This window comes from Panicum virgatum, chromosome 2N, assembly GCF_016808335.1.
Source record: "Panicum virgatum strain AP13 chromosome 2N, P.virgatum_v5, whole genome shotgun sequence".
Lineage (NCBI taxonomy): Eukaryota > Viridiplantae > Streptophyta > Magnoliopsida > Poales > Poaceae > Panicum > Panicum virgatum.
Window position 1 is genome coordinate 24,522,533 of NC_053146.1, and position 15,553 is coordinate 24,538,085.

Below are 15,553 nucleotides of genomic sequence, written 5' to 3' on the forward strand. Positions count from 1 at the left end.
AGATTAGATCTAATCTAATTCGGTTTAGGTCAAGTTTAAGATTAATCTTGATCTATTAATGCTAAGTGTCTCGGATTAGATGCAAATGTTTTATGTTAATGCTAATTAATGTTTAGACCGAGGCAATTGATGATTAATAATGCAATTAGGGATATAGGGTTTCGGTACTAAGTTTTTCCCCAAATTAAGCCTCTGTTCATGTTAATTTTTCCACAAATTAGATCCTAAATCACGAAATTGATGCATCAGTGAGCATTTAGAAGAAGGGGAATGCAAAATTTCAGATCGCATAAGAAATCCCCAAAATTCCTCATGAACCCTAACCCTAACCCTAAGATTGAAAGAGCACTTACTTGTGGCTATGAATACACACGCTGCTGAGCACCACGGCAAGGCCTCCCCGACGGAGCCGCGCGCGGCTTGAGCGCACGCGGCGCCGGCGGGAGGGCCCGCGGTGGCGCCATGAGGAGGCGGCCGGGCCAGGGCGAGTCGCCATGAGCAGCGGTGGCTGCCCAGCACCCGCACGTAAGGCGGCCCCGGGGGCAGAGCGCCCAGACACCGCTGGCGCGCTGCATCAGGGCAGCACCGGCCGGATCTCGGGCTCTGGGCCCGCACGCAAATCAAAGCGGCGCCGGCACTCGCGCGCGTGCCATGAGGAGGCGGTGCCGGGCTCAAGCCGCTCGGCGCACGCGCTGCTGGAGCTGCGGCTGTCGCGCAGCACAGCAGGCGGCGCTGCCGCGGGGCCCGCGCAGCTCCCGCTCGCACAGCTCGAGCGCGCGGCCCGCTGGCGTACGCGCCCGCGCATGAGGGGCGCCAGCGGCGGCGGCGCGTCACGGGCCAGGGAGCTGCGGTGGCTCGTGACTGAGGAGAAAAGAGGAGTGAGGCTGGGGTATAGGGTTTCCGGACAAGCTCCACTCATTTATATTGGACGACATCAGTTGCCAGCCGTCCGATTGGAACAAACGGCTCAGATCATTTCGCGTTAGTGTTTTCGCGGGATGGGCCGGACTGGGCCGCGCAGCAGCTTAACGGGCCGCTCAAAGAGGGGAATTTTTGGGCCGTTTTTGTTTTTGGTTCAGATTTATGTCTTTTAGCCCAGTTGAATGTTTAAAGCCTTTTGTTTTACTGTTTTAATGATTTAAGCTCAATTTAATTGATGTTATGTTTAAAGGCTTTAATTATTTCTGTTGCACTTATTATTACCAGCATTATGTTAATTAATTTCCATGAGTTATGTAAATGCTTTTAATCATGTTTAATTGCATTTATTCACTGAAAATTATGCTCATCCACCATAAGCAATTAAGATGCACTCTATTTAAATGGAACCATCGGGAAGTTTATTTAGAGCACTTGTAATTAATTCTGACCATCGTTGATTTAATTATGAGTTTTAATGATAAATTTCGTTTGTTTTCCCCATCGGTGATGCAAATTGAAATTTATGTATGATTTTAATCAGACCATCGTAGGGTTAATTTCATACTTCTTATGCACATCTTAATTGTGAGTTTAATAAAGTTATTGTTCTCATGATTTTCAGTGAATACTGTGACGGGCTACCTGAAATCCATTGAGCCCCTGAATGACACCAACTATCCAAGCTGGTATAAAGATGTTAATGTTGCCATTGCTGTGTTCGAGTATGATCTCGCCTTACGTCAAAACAAGCCAGCAGAGCCCGCTGATCCCAATGGTGATCGTACTGCCATTGAGAAGTGGGAGAGATCAGACAGGATGGCCAACATGATCATTAAGAACACGATCACTCCGACCATCTGTGGTGCTATTCCTGATAAGGACCAGGATGGTAATGATCTGAGCGCCAAGGCATACCTTGCCAAGGTGGAGGAGAACTTTAAGAGTTCTTCCAAGACTTATGCTAGCACCCTGATCATGAAGATGCTGACTTCACAGTATGATGGGCAAAGTGGAATCAGGGAGCACATTATGAGCATGTGTGACATGGCAAATAAGCTGAAGACACTGGATATGGCTATCTCTGATGGTTTTCTGGTGCACTTCATCATGACTTCTCTGCCAGTACAGTACAGTCCCTTAAAAATAAGCTACAACACTCAGAAGGCGACTTGGAGCATGGCTGAGCTCATTAGCTACTGTGTTGAGGAAGAAGAAAGGCAGAAAGCTGAAAGGATGAAGGATGCTGTCAACATGGTCAGCGAGCGCTTTGGGCGTGTTAGCATGAGCAACACTCCTAAGCATCAGGCTGAGTCTGGCAGCAGCAGGCAGCATAAGAGAAAGTTTAAGGGCCATACGAGCAAGGCCGTGTCACATAAGAAGACCTCTAATGAGAGGCTGTGCAAGTTCTGTAAGTCACCTAAACATGAGCAGAAGGATTGCCATGGATTTAAGGAGTGGCTTAAGAACAAAGGTACAATTACTGATTATGTATCTTTTATTGATGAATCATTCTTAGTGAATTTTTCTCCTAATACTTGGTGGATTGACTCAGGTGCCACTGTGCACATTTCCAATTCACTGCAGGTATTCAGTTCGATCCGAACTATAAGAGAGGGGGAGCGAAGCCTAAGAGTGGCTGATGGCAATGAAGTGAAGGTTGAAGGCATTGGTAACTCCAAGTCGAGCGTCTCATAAGAGAAGAGATACTCCATTCATTAGATCTCTCAGAATTAGATCAACAATGCGTTGATTGTATTAAGGGGAAATTCGCTAAGACAATTAAGAAAGGAGCTACTCGGAGTTCGGGCCTATTAGAAATAATTCATACTGATATTTGTGGCCCGTTCCCAGTAAAGTCTGTTGATGGTTTTGACTCGTTCATTACTTTCACAGATGACTTCTCTCGTTATGGTTATATTTACCCCATTCATGATCGATCCGAGTCATTAGATAAATTCAAAATATTCAAGTCTGAAGTGGAAAATCAGCATAATGTCACTATTAAATTAGTGAGATCGGATCGAGGTGGTGAATATTATGGGACACATGCTCCATTCGGCCAAGTACCTGGACCATTCGCTAAGTATCTTGAAGAGAATGGTATAAAGGGCCAGTACAGTATGCCGGGCGAACCACAGCAAAACGGAGTTGCTGAGCGTCGTAACCGTACACTAATGGACATGGTACGTAGCATGCTTAGTTATTCTACTTTGTCTGTGGAGCTGTGGATGGAAGCATTAAAAACAGCTGCACACATACTTAATCGTGTTCCTTCCAAATCCGTGCCAAAAACACCTTATGAGTTGTGGTTTGGGAAGAAACCATCGCTTAATTATTTGCGTGTGTGGGGCTGTCCAGCCGAAGCTAAGTTATTGAATCCATAGCAAAAGAAATTAGTTGATAAGACGGTGAGCTGCTATTTCATCGGATACCCTAATAAGTCTAAGGGATACCGATTCTACTGTCCTGATCGTTTCACTAAGTTCGTTGAGACCAGGCAGGCAGTATTCCTAGAGGATGCAGGAATCAGTGGGAGCTTTCCGAGGAGGGAAATTAATCTTGAAGAAATACGGGCTGAGCTTCCCATCCCGATGATTCAAGAAACTGTAACACCTCAGTTGGTGCCGTTGTTTGTTCCTTCCATACAGAGTACACCATCTGTTCAGAGTACTAGCGCTGATCCGCCTGTTGAAGTAGCTCCTGAGCCTGCGAGCGAACAACAAACTGAGCAAATGGCGCCTAATGCTGAAGTTGAGAACCCTGTCGAGGTGCCTCAGACTGCACCTCAACCAGCACCTCAGCCTGTTGAACCATTAAGAAGATCACAGCGGGCTAGGAAACAGACAGTTTTCCCTGATTATGAGACATACTTAAGTGAAGACATGTATGATATTGGGAAAGCTGATGATCCTAACTCATTTAGAGAGGCAGTATCATGTGAGAACTCTGCCAAATGGGTTGAGGCCATGGAAGAAGAGCTCAAGTCCATGAGTTCTAATGATGTTTGGGATCTGGTAGATGTTCCTGATGGAGTCAAACCAGTAGGCTGTAAATGGGTCTACAAGACTAAACATGATTCTAAAGGGAATGTCGAACGATTCAAAGCAAGGCTTGTAGACAAAGGTTTTACACAAAAGGAAGGGATTGATTATAATGAAACCTTCTCCCCTGTGTCTAGGAAAGATTCATTCAGAATTGTTATGGCGCTAGTAGCTCATTATGACTTAGAGCTACATCAGATGGATGTCAAAACTGCGTTCCTTAATGGTGACTTGGATGAGACCGTCTTCATGGCACAACCGGAAGGTTTTGTTGTGAAGGGCAAGGAACATTTAGGATGCAGACTTAAGAAATCTATTTACGGGCTTAAGCAAGCGTCAAGACAGTGGAACCTTAAATTTGATCAAGTGATTAAGAAATTCGGATTTAGGGAGAATGATGTGGATAATTGTATCTACACTAAGATAAAGGGTGGTAAAATTATAATTCTAGTGCTTTATGTGGATGATATCCTATTAGCGAGTAGCGATAAGCGTATGCTGCATGAGACAAAGGGATTTCTTTCATCCAATTTTGATATGAAAGATCTTGGTGAAGCCTCTTATGTTCTGGGCATTGAGATACACCGAGATAGGACCAAAGGAGTACTAGGATTGTCTCAAAAGGCATATATTGAGAAAATGCTTAAGAGATTTAATATGGATAAGAGTAAGGCCACACCTGTTCCATTAGCGAAGGGCGATAAGTTTAGTGGAGCCCAATGTCCTAAGAACCAATTGGAATCAGATGAGATGAAGGACATACCTTATGCTTCAGCTGTCGGAAACCTGATGTATGCATGTAACACCCTAATTTAATTTTCCTAGTTAATAATAAATCTAATTGGTTTATTTAATTTTCTAGGATTTAATTGGCTTAGTTTGCATTTAATCTAATTTTGTTGCATAAGTAAGTAAAATTTATTGTAGGGTCGACATGTTTGTGCATTCATGCTGGTGCATACTTTTAATTGATTGAGTGTGGTTTGAATTCAAATTCCAATTTGAATTCAAATGTGTTTGGTTTGTTTTAGAAATAGAATAGAGATAGAAAAACAAACCCCAAACCTGAAACCCTCCCCTAACCCAGCCCAAAACACGGCCCATGGCCAGTTCCTGTTCCCCGAGCCCAACCCTTTTTCCTCGGCCCAGCTCCACCCCGCCTCCCAAGCGCCGCGCGCCGCGGCCCAGCATCCCGCTCGCCCTCCGTGCCCCGCGGAACAGCAGCAGTAGCGTGCAGTGCGAGGCACTTGCCCGATCTCCTGGCAATCGATGAAACAGAAGGTCGTTGCGCTGAGCGCTTGCGAGGCAGAGTACATTGCGGCGGCGACGGCATGTTGCCAGGGAGTTTGGCTGGGGCGGTTGCTGGCAGAGCTCACCGGAAAAGAAGCTCGGGCACCCGTCCTGATGGTGGACAACCAGTCCGCCATCGCCTTAGCAAAGAACCCCGTCCACCACGACCAGAGCAAGCACATCGACACCAAGTATCACTTCATCCGTGATTGCGTTGATGGTGGACAGATCAGGCTCGAGTATGTCGAGACATCTCGACAGCTCGGGGACATCCTCACCAAACCACTTGGGCGCATTCGACTCACAGAGTTGAGGACCAAGATTGGAGTTGAGGAGATCAAGTAAGAGCAGTGCAATTAGGGGAAGAATTGATAAATAATTACACATGCTCATGCTTGCTTTTTCCATGCCTAGTAGTAGTAGCACTAGCTTGTACTCAGTAAAGCCTGTCATTTACTCTTGGGCGGCAAAGGACTGTTGTGCATAGTAGCCGCTGCAAGTTGCAGCATGGTAGCAGTAGATGGCTGTACATGTAATAGTCATGGCTACATTGTACTGTAGAGCCATGCCTTGTAAATTCTCACTTTGACCGGTGTGTCTATAAAGAGGAGAGCAACTGCAGCTCAGAGTCTTAAGCAGCTCCACTTCGTGTGCTCTTCCTGAGTCCTTTTTCTTCCTCTCATCTTCTTCCTCCACCCGCAAGCAAGAGGGTGTTGTGTGTGTGAGAGGGAGTGGCAACAATGAGCCGGTCTATTTTTTAGTGATCAAAATTTAAGAAAGCCTCGGCTGGAAATATCCCAAACAGAACACAGTATATAGAGTTAGTCACTTACTGCTACTCCTTGTCCAGTTCTACAGTCATAGCCTCATTGTAATATTTGAATACTTCCTATACTTTATTTCTTGTTTTTTGCCCTTTTGATAGACCTATGTTTTATCCTGTAGGGACAGAAGTATACTAGATCACATTCTCCTGAAGGGTCATAAAGTTGATATTCATAATATTAAGTACAATGCAAATTTATGTAATGTGTATTGTTTTTTAAACCTTTTCCGCTGTTAAAATCTGCTTGACATTTCCATGCGCTTCATTTGAAGTTGTCCGCTCTCTTGCTAGGAGAAAAAGCAATTCCTCCTGTGCAGAGGCTTCAGAGAAGAAAATCAGAGAGTTTACGTGTAAACTACATCAGTAACAAAGATGTGAGGTTTGGCTTTTATGATTTCATCTGCATTATTTAATGTGTTATGTATCATGCGTCTGGTGCCTTAGATAATAGTGGTTGCCGCCAGGGTGATGACAGGAACATGGAATGTTGCTGGAAGAGCGCCTAGTGATGACCTTGATCTTGATGAATGGCTTTGTACCCAAGAGCCAGCAGACTTGTATGTTTTAGGGTATGTACCTCCGCTAAATATGAAAAAGTATCATTTGATTTGGATAAAGCAAACATAATACTCAATTTGACTTGTTGTATGCTTGACTGCTGTTCTTGATTGGCATATTGTGGCAGTCCTTTGGCCCATTAATCATGACACTAAACGGTTAGTTACTGTTTATGATATGCTATTTAAAATGCTTCCCTTGTGTTTCAGTTTCCAGGAAGTGGTCCCATTAAGTGCTGGTAATGTCTTGGGAGCAGAGGACAATAGACCAATAACGAAATGGGAGGCTCTTATCCGCCAAACACTTAACAGGTCTCATCAACCCAAGACAATCTGCAAAAGCAAGCTACAGTGCTCCATTGTCACCATTACTAAGACCTGTTGGTTCTGGCGATGGACTTGAATATATGAAATCCAAACCCGAAGATGAAGTGATAGGAAGTTTAACTCAGTTTAGAGATTGGCAAACTAGTACAACTGAGCTTCGTTGCAACTGGTTGGATGGCACCAGCCCATTGGACTGGCCAGAATATCCTCTCGACACTCCATCAAAGGTTTTGGTATCAGGTACTGGGTTGAGGCGGGTCACGAGTTTGGGGCTATTTAGCACCAACTTTGTGGAACACCCTCAAGGTCTTGAGCTAAAGGGTGTAGATTTGCAAGCTGGGATCAGAAGACAGTATCATAGCTCAGGAAATCTTAGCATGTTATGGTCTGAACAGCAGGAGAAGCTTGATGTTTTAAATTCGCTTGATCGCATATCTGATTTTACGTCAGAAGAAGACTCACATTCTGTCAGCACTGTCGAGGAATGTGCTACTCCAGGGAAAAGAGCATTTTCAAAGCACCGTGCAAACTATGTGCGCATTGTTAGTAAACAAATGGTTGGTATATATGTTTCTGTATGGGTGTCTCGAAAACTGAGGCGACACGTTAACAACTTGGAGGTATCACCAGTTGGGGTTGGACTCCTGGGCTACATGGGCAACAAGGTCATCCGTAGTTCTAGAGGATGCGCATTTATGTCATCTCTTGATCTAGAGAGTCAAATGTAGATGCTGATTTTAGTCATTGTCTTGTGTTTCCTTGTGCAGGGATCGATTTCCATCAGTATGTCTCTTTTCCAGACTCGATTGTGCTTTGTCTGCTCCCATCTTGCATCTGGTCATAAATCAGGGGATCAACAGAAAAGGAATGCTGATGTGTATGAGATTTTACATAGGACAAGGTTTTCTTCCTTGTGTGCTGCTGGTCGTCCACAAAATATTCCTTCACATGAGTATGTATAGACACTTTTGTCCCCATGATGCTGTGTTCCTTGAAAATTACTTAACCCTGAGGTCAGAAATACTCCCTCCATCCCATGAAAAGCGCAATCCTAGCATCTTAAAAAAAAATTCCCACAAAAGAGTGCAATCCTAGAAATTGAATCTCAACTACCTGCCTAATTAAATAGTTCGATTTGATTTGCATGCCAAAACTAATTGCATGTGGCCAGCAAATGAGGGCATTAGAGTCTTTTCACGCCACCACTAATTTGTCTGAAAAAGAATAGAATTGCACTCTTTACAGGATGGAGGGAGTATGCCATTAGCAAACGTAATAACTCAGACAAGCTATTAGGTTCATTAAAATTATATTGCACATAAATCTGAAATATAAAGGTTTATTGTGGATGTGTAGAACTTTCAGTAACTTCCTGACTCCACTGCTAGTGATTACCGATTCCGTAGCCAATAAGAATGCATAGACACTTACTTTGGTGAAAGAATTAATGGATGGTAAGTTCTTTCCCCCTGTAATACGGCTCATCTGGAAACCTACCATGGTTTTATTCTTGTTATTTATCTTGAACAAATCTAGACTTGTACTTTTATTCTCGTTGTCAGTCACAAATTCTGTGGTTAACATACTTTATTTCACATGGGAGGATGTCTTTTGTGTTTTGACAATATTTGTTGCATTTTGATAGTGTAACGTTGCGTCTAGCATGATTTCGAAAGATGAATGTTTTAATTTCTAGTGATTAATCAGATTTCAAATTTTTCATTTTGGAGCAGTCGAATTTTCTGGTTTGGGGATCTTAACTATCGCATTGACCTGCTGGATGCTGAAGTGCGGCATCTGGTGGCTTTGAACAGGTGGGATGATCTTTTGAAGTTCGATCAGGTTTGTCGATAACCTTTTACTGCCTCAAGATTGGACAATAACTATATTACAAAGACACGGTAGCTTTTGGCCACTTCTGAAAAACAATTAATAGTTATTATATTTCAGCTAACAAAGGAGCTAATAAGTGGGAGTACTTTTGTTGGTTGGAAGGAAGGCTTGATTAACTTTCCACCAACTTACAAGTATGAAAGAAATTCAAGCAGATATGTTGGCGAGATTCATAATGAAGCAGAAAAAAAACGATCTCCAGCATGGTTATTTCTCTTTCTGATCATATTATATTTTTGTACAGCAAGTGCCCATGTTTTAGATTTTTAAATAGATCAGCCATGCATGTCCAAATAGCTTCAAGCATGCACACAATGACCACATCCTTCCAATATTCTTAGATCAGAGTCTACTATTCTGTGTTTCTGAGCTTGAGGTTTCTTCTGTCAGAACTCTATCTACTATCTATCCCAGATTCCCAGTAATTGGATGAATCACTTTTTAAAGGTTCTCAACTGTCCAGTGTATTCAAATGATTCAGGTGTGATCGCATACTGTGGCTGGGGAAGGGTACCAAGCAACTCTCATATTGGAGCTCTGGTTTGAGCCTCTCAGATCATCGTCCAGTGGGCGCCATCTTCTTGGTTGAAGTTGAGGTGTTCAATCAGCAAAAACTCGAAAGGGTCTTGAACTTCAATCCAGGATTCGTTTCAAAGGGTGGGAATATAACATGATGGCAGATCCCTGAACATTTTTCAGTCAGCAGCACTGAGCTGAGCATTGGAATTCTGCAGCGGTTCTGTTGGATTTAGTCTTTTCATGTGTGTACTAGTTTTGAAGGAACACAAAGATGTTGGGGTAAGGATTTTGATATATGTTTGGAGCATGACTAGCATGTAGCTTAAGTATTGCCTATTAGACTGCGCCTGGAAATACTTCCGATTGTGAACTGAATTTTAAGTGAAAAATCCTTCTGTCATATGTATGCACTTCTGTATGGCAATCGAATTAGCTTGAAGTATCAATGGATTATTCACTTCTTTTTCACTCTTATCTGATTTTGTGGATTGTTTAAGGTGGTCAGGAAATGTGCATATTCATGTTTGTACTATCTAGTCTAGTGGATTGTTCACTTGTTTTTTCACCCTCCTACTCTCGGAAAGTAACGAGCAGCTTGAAAGTGCAAGAACCTCTGTACCAGACAGTATAAATCTAGAGACAGCCTACCTGACATTCGGGTGTTTCAATGGCAACTAAGACTCGGTTGTTTCCGGTCAACAGAACACATAAAAACTAACACAAGCAAATTCGGGTGTTTCAGATGCATCCAGAAAACACCCGATTTTCTATCCATCAGATTTTGATAAAACATTATCACATTAATAAACTGCATAAACCGACAAAAAAATATGTCCATTGGACAGCTTTAATCAGTCAAACAAAAGCGAAACCAATTCAATACAAAATTCCAGATGTCCACAAAAACTGCAGATTTCAAATTTACACAGTACGAACTCAACACTGTGCACAGACTGCAAATTTTATAGGTGACATATCAAACATCTTGAACATTACAGAATATAGATGTGCATATATGCGAATAACAGAAGTAAGTCAATGCCTGACTTGCTGTGCCACGACATTATCAGCTGAATGAAAACCTTCTCAAGGGCCCATACAGTCAGCATCACGCAGCTGGAATCAACCATTGTTAACACCGTAGCGATCACAAGGTGATCCTGACGTCCCTCCTGGATATATGCCAAGTAGCATGTGTCATCTCAACTCACTCCGTATCACATTGATGAGCCTTGTAGTAGGGTATCATCTGTAAAAAAGGGCGGAAATATAAATTTGTGGGCTTAAAAGATGTTGTGCTGATAATACAAACAAAAAGACTGGCATTGACTTGCAGTACATAAACACAAAAAGACAGGAATTGATATACATAGCCATAAAAAGTAGACACTACTTTGTTTCAAATTATGACCAGACCAACCGCTTGGGCTGTATATCTGATTAGTAAAAAGTAGATGTAAAAGAAAGTGACAATTTGATTAGTGTAATAGGCTATGTAGGCTACCATGTAGTAATACAGAACTCTAAAAAGAATGGCAGTACTGTGATCCCGACCAAATTGAACATATTTGCTAAATGACTGCGATCTTAGATGCAGATTATGCAAATTTGAACTGTCTAATCAACGATTAGCAACTGTAAATTCTGCTATTATATAAGAAAACAGAACTCTAGAAAGAATGGTGGTCTGTGATCCCAGGCAAATGAACATTAGCTAAATGACAGCCATCATACATGCATAATAAAATTAATTAGTAGCAACTATAATTAAGGATAAAGAATCACTAGTATCAGAATGATTAGTAGAGACTGGATATGAATGGCCTACTGCAGAGAGAGGAAACAGATATGCATTCGAATATTTGATGAGCAGCCTACTGCAAATTATGATGTTATAACGCAATGGAAGATGGGTGGTGCAGTAAATGGCGAGGTAAGTGAAAAAAATTACATGTAATAGCACTAAGCTACCTAAAAGAAGATATTGAGATAATTATCTACTGCTGAATATGCAGGCGCAAACATATACCCTGGGGAGGCATGAATGAAAATGATACAGAATGGCTAAAGAATTGCAGATTCAAGGTTGCAAAAAGAGGAAACAAGATAGAAAGATATAGATTGAATTGGGCAAGGGGCAGATATCAGGAACTTAGCTTTTCATGGTTGACGATGCATCTGAACAGGAGGAAGTAACTCGCAGCTTGATCTCATCGGGGATAGGGAGACATGAAATTGATAAAAAAAAGACTACAAGTGATTTGAGCAAAAAGGTAATATTGTGAAACAAACAAACTATGAATAACTTGTGTAAGTAAATAAAGACTGATTCACAGAGCACCATGAACTCTTAAGCAAGCACAGAACCTACCTAGCTGAACACTAACTATGCACGAACTCTATGAATATGTGTAGAGAAGTAGAAAAGCTGACCTTAATGAAGATTGACGAAGACACGGTGGAGTCCGGACGGCCGGCAATCAGGCCAGGCCGCCCAGACAAAGAAAGGGCACACCGCCCCCAAAGATGGTGTCCAATTGCCACAAATGAAGAAGCAGTGCCCTTGCATTGGCCCCGACGTTGCCATCACCCCTTGATGAGTCCGGCCCAGGTGGAATTGGATGAAAAGCCCGACACACCGATCCAGATTCGCCGAATCCCGCAATCTTAGCACCGGCATCCGAAATTACGACGCACCGATCCGGCCTACAACGCCACTAGGGCCTCTTATTGTGCCTCGGCAATCTTAGCACCGCACTCCGGCGCACCCACTCAGGAAAAGGCCTAATCGCCCCAAAAGACTAGTCCAATAGAGAAAGGGTGGCTCACCCTTTTAAGGTGGCTTCCTCCTCCCAAGCTAAGCAAGGTGGGACTATGCGGCTCACACGGTCGCCGCCCGACTATAACTGGGCCACTTTTGACCCATTTTTGTTGCGTCTTTGCCAGCGGGTAATAGTGGAGGATGTCCTCATCATTCCCACCCCCTTAACAAGGGCCCAGCTCTGATACCACTTGATGTAGACGCGGCCCGATCTTCCGAGAGGTAGGGTAGATTCGATTGATGGAGTATGTGACGTTGGCGATCCGACTTCTAATCAGACACGAATTCTAAGCCTGCAACCGTTACACCACCGCTCCGCTGGTTATCAACCAAGCACAACTTGATTGACCTCGCCGAGAAAGCTTTTCCTGCAAGCAAATCGAAGAACACAAGCAAGAAAGGATAAACACGCAATCTGAAATTGCAGATGTGTATGAAGCGAAAATCAAAGTGGGTTCAAGAACTCGATTCTAAAGGACTAATCGACACAGTGGAGAAGATCAAGAACGGGGGGCCTTGGATCAATGTATAAGGACTTATCGCCACAGATACAACGATGCAATGTATGTTCCTCAAAAAAAAACTCAAGACTAAACAAAACCCGAGTCTAAGCAGTGGCAGCTACTGAGTTTATAGAACAACCAGGTGATCTAAGGTTGGGGCGATCAGAGGTGGGCGCCCTCAACTTGGGCTTAAGGCCCGACACGATACACGGGCTATTGGCCCAAAAGAGATGGCGCAGCACCTTTCTACATTCTGGACGTCGATTTGTTTCGTGAATTGCCGTTGACTCCGGACAGATATGTACCTGAATCTGGTGGCGTTGGAAAGGTTATGAAATTATCTTTCCAATCATATAAAGTTCTCCTCAAATGGACTCCGTATGTGGCCGTGGCATTATTTTTGGTACAGATTGTTTCTGGAATCCGAGTAGGAAACGAAGTCCAAGTTGTAGACGAGTCGGAATTCAATGTGTACGCATCCGATGCAGCGATGTCCTCGTCACCCCTCTTCGGATAGCCATGCCGCAGTAGCAGTAGCAGTCTGCAGCAACAGCGCCACTGAAGCACGAGCTTAAGCTGTGATTCACTGGAGCCTGCTGCGGCTGAAGTTGTGGCTGCTGCTGCTGCTGTTGCTCTGGCTGAGGTGGTGGCGCCAGAGAGCCGGTGATAGAGATGGTCACCCCTCGCCGCATCAGCTCTGCGAGGAGGCCCGCTGTGTTGTGGGCATCGTCGAGCCCGCAGTGGAGGCGTCCGTTCCACTGCAGACCTGCCTCCGCGACTGCCTCCTGAAGGTTGCGCCGCCCAGCGCCGAAGACTGCCTCGAAGGGGATCCTGAGGTTGACCCACTAGTTGAAATAGGATGGCTTGGTGAGGCCCTTGAAGCTGCATTCAAACTCAAGCATTGTGCGGCAGTCCCAATCGCCCCAAGTGACGACGGCGAGGCGGTTCTTGGCGGCGCCCGCCTCGTTCAGCCACGCGTCGTGCATCGCCAGCGCCTGCTCAAGATCCACACTGCCGTCGACCTGGTCTTGCCGGATTCCCGTCAGCTCGGAGCAGAATTCGGTGAGGCGCGGGTGGTGCCGAGGCCTCACGTATATGCGGAACAATGAGAGGAGGCCTCCTGTGGCAGCGTTGACGAGGACCGTAGGAAACTCGATAATTTCCTGCGGGTAGATTCTTGAATCTCGCTCGCAGGTGGCCTCGAAGTCGATGACGACGAAGTAGTCGAACTCCGTGGTGCCGCGCGCCGCCGGACCTACCGGCCGAGACGCTGTAGCGGATGAGTGGCGGTGCTTTCCTTGCGCTGCAGTGCTTGGGGGAGGAAGGCTCTGTCGCTGAGCCATGGCGCCGCGCGCTGCCGGATTTGCTGGGATGAACGCAGCTGCGGTGGAGGGAAGGCAGCGCATCCCATGCGCTGCAGTAGCTGCGCGAGGAAGGTTTTGCTGCTGCTGCAACGCCATGGCTCCGCGCGCCGCCGGATCTGCAGATCGGAAAGCTGCGGTGGAGGAGGGGCGGAGCATTGCTTGCGATGAAATTGCTGTGATTGCGCGAGAAATTGCGGTGAGATGCAAGCATTTTTTGTAGAGTAATGGAAAGGTGTGTGCCTTTTAACCTGATGACCAGGGTTCGAACACCTCCACCCCTTGCGCTACTTTTTTTTTCCTTTTTAAGCCATACTAACTTAAAAAAAATAATGCTTAGCATCCCATGAATGAGAGCATAGCTCATTTATTTTCTTTTTAAGCTATACTGATAATTTAACTAAAAAAATAACGCCTAGCATACCATGAATGAATGAGAGCATAGCTTGAATAAGCATCAAACAAGAGAAGCAAAAACTTGAAAAAAAATGATGATTGTCAAAATATATAGTCAATATAACTATGACGATTTCTATGACATTAATGTTAAAACGTCATGTTTTGTGGGCTCAATTATGACGAATTCAACAAAACGTCACTAAGTTTTGGGCCTAGGGCCCATACCTTGAAATTCATGACAAAAATCTGAAAATTATCATGGATTGTGTGCAATTGTGACGTTGTTTAAAAATGTCATAAAATTTTCGTCATAGATCACCACATTTCTTGTAGTGTATGCTTGGTCTCATGGATGTAAAATGTGAAATTAATTTTCATTTTCTCATACAATTCAGAGAGGATCTAACTGGCTGGGAGAAGGCAGCCTTTGTGGATGTTGATTCTGTTTTAAGCATTGCCCCAGTGAGTCTTTTCCTTAATACCTTTCTGTTCTAGGTGTTTTGGTCAAGTTACTTGTTCATGCGATGCCATTTTCATCTTGCTTTGCAGGTGCTTTGGAGTTTGTATCTTTTTCTCACAACAAAATAAGTTTCTTAGTGAAATGTTACCATTTTTTTCTCCTGATTTTACTTGTGCTAGCAGACTGAATATAGTTCTTTCACATGCACTGTGACATTGAATTATATAAATTCTATTGTTAAATAATTGTGTGTCTCTTAATAGTAAATTTGACTACTAAAGTCTTATTAATTGCATGTGGAATCTGAAATGTATCATCATTAGTGCATGGTCTTTCATATTAATTAGTTATTTACATAAGGATTGCCTATTTAAAAGGTCTTAAAATAGGAGCTTGACTTGCAGCTACTACTACTTGATTCAATAACCTCGAATAACTGAACCATTTGTTTAGCTTCTAAGTTCTAATTACCGGAAGTTTTACTGATCTCTTTATATTTGTGATAGGGCCTCTTGACAAGGAGGAAGACTTTTGAGGTGTTTGATGAGAAAGGGCTAATGGTGGTGGCTATCATTCCTGAAACTAAAGTGGAGCTTGTCGTTATGAGTGCTATATTTGTAGCAAAGAAACTTTAT

At 43.7% G+C, this 15,553-nt stretch overlaps 1 protein-coding gene and 2 pseudogenes across 1 annotated transcript; 2 read left to right on the top strand and 1 right to left on the bottom strand.

The window, feature by feature from the left end:
* The first annotated feature begins 1,646 nt into the window (after positions 1–1,646).
* Positions 1,647–2,591, top strand: LOC120660113. Its single transcript, XM_039938470.1, has 2 exons — positions 1,647–2,392; positions 2,506–2,591. The coding sequence occupies exons 1-2, from the start codon at positions 1,738–1,740 to the stop codon at positions 2,559–2,561; spliced, it is 711 nt and encodes a 236-aa protein (XP_039794404.1). The 5' UTR covers positions 1,647–1,737; the 3' UTR covers positions 2,562–2,591.
* Positions 2,592–5,366: 2,775 nt separating this feature from the next.
* On the top strand, positions 5,367–9,848 carry LOC120662500 (annotated as a pseudogene).
* A 2,843-nt stretch (positions 9,849–12,691) lies between these two features.
* LOC120660114 lies at positions 12,692–14,255 on the bottom strand (annotated as a pseudogene).
* Positions 14,256–15,553: the final 1,298 nt, after the last annotated feature.

Bases quoted from the DNA above. Each gene is read 5' to 3' on its own strand.
- LOC120660113 (XM_039938470.1), top strand. From the start codon at position 1,738: ATGGCCAACATGATCATTAAGAACACGATCACTCCGACCATCTGTGGT. The intron at 2,393-2,505 runs GTACAATTACTG...AATTCACTGCAG, and splicing joins GGAGTGGCTTAAGAACAAAG to GTATTCAGTTCGATCCGAAC.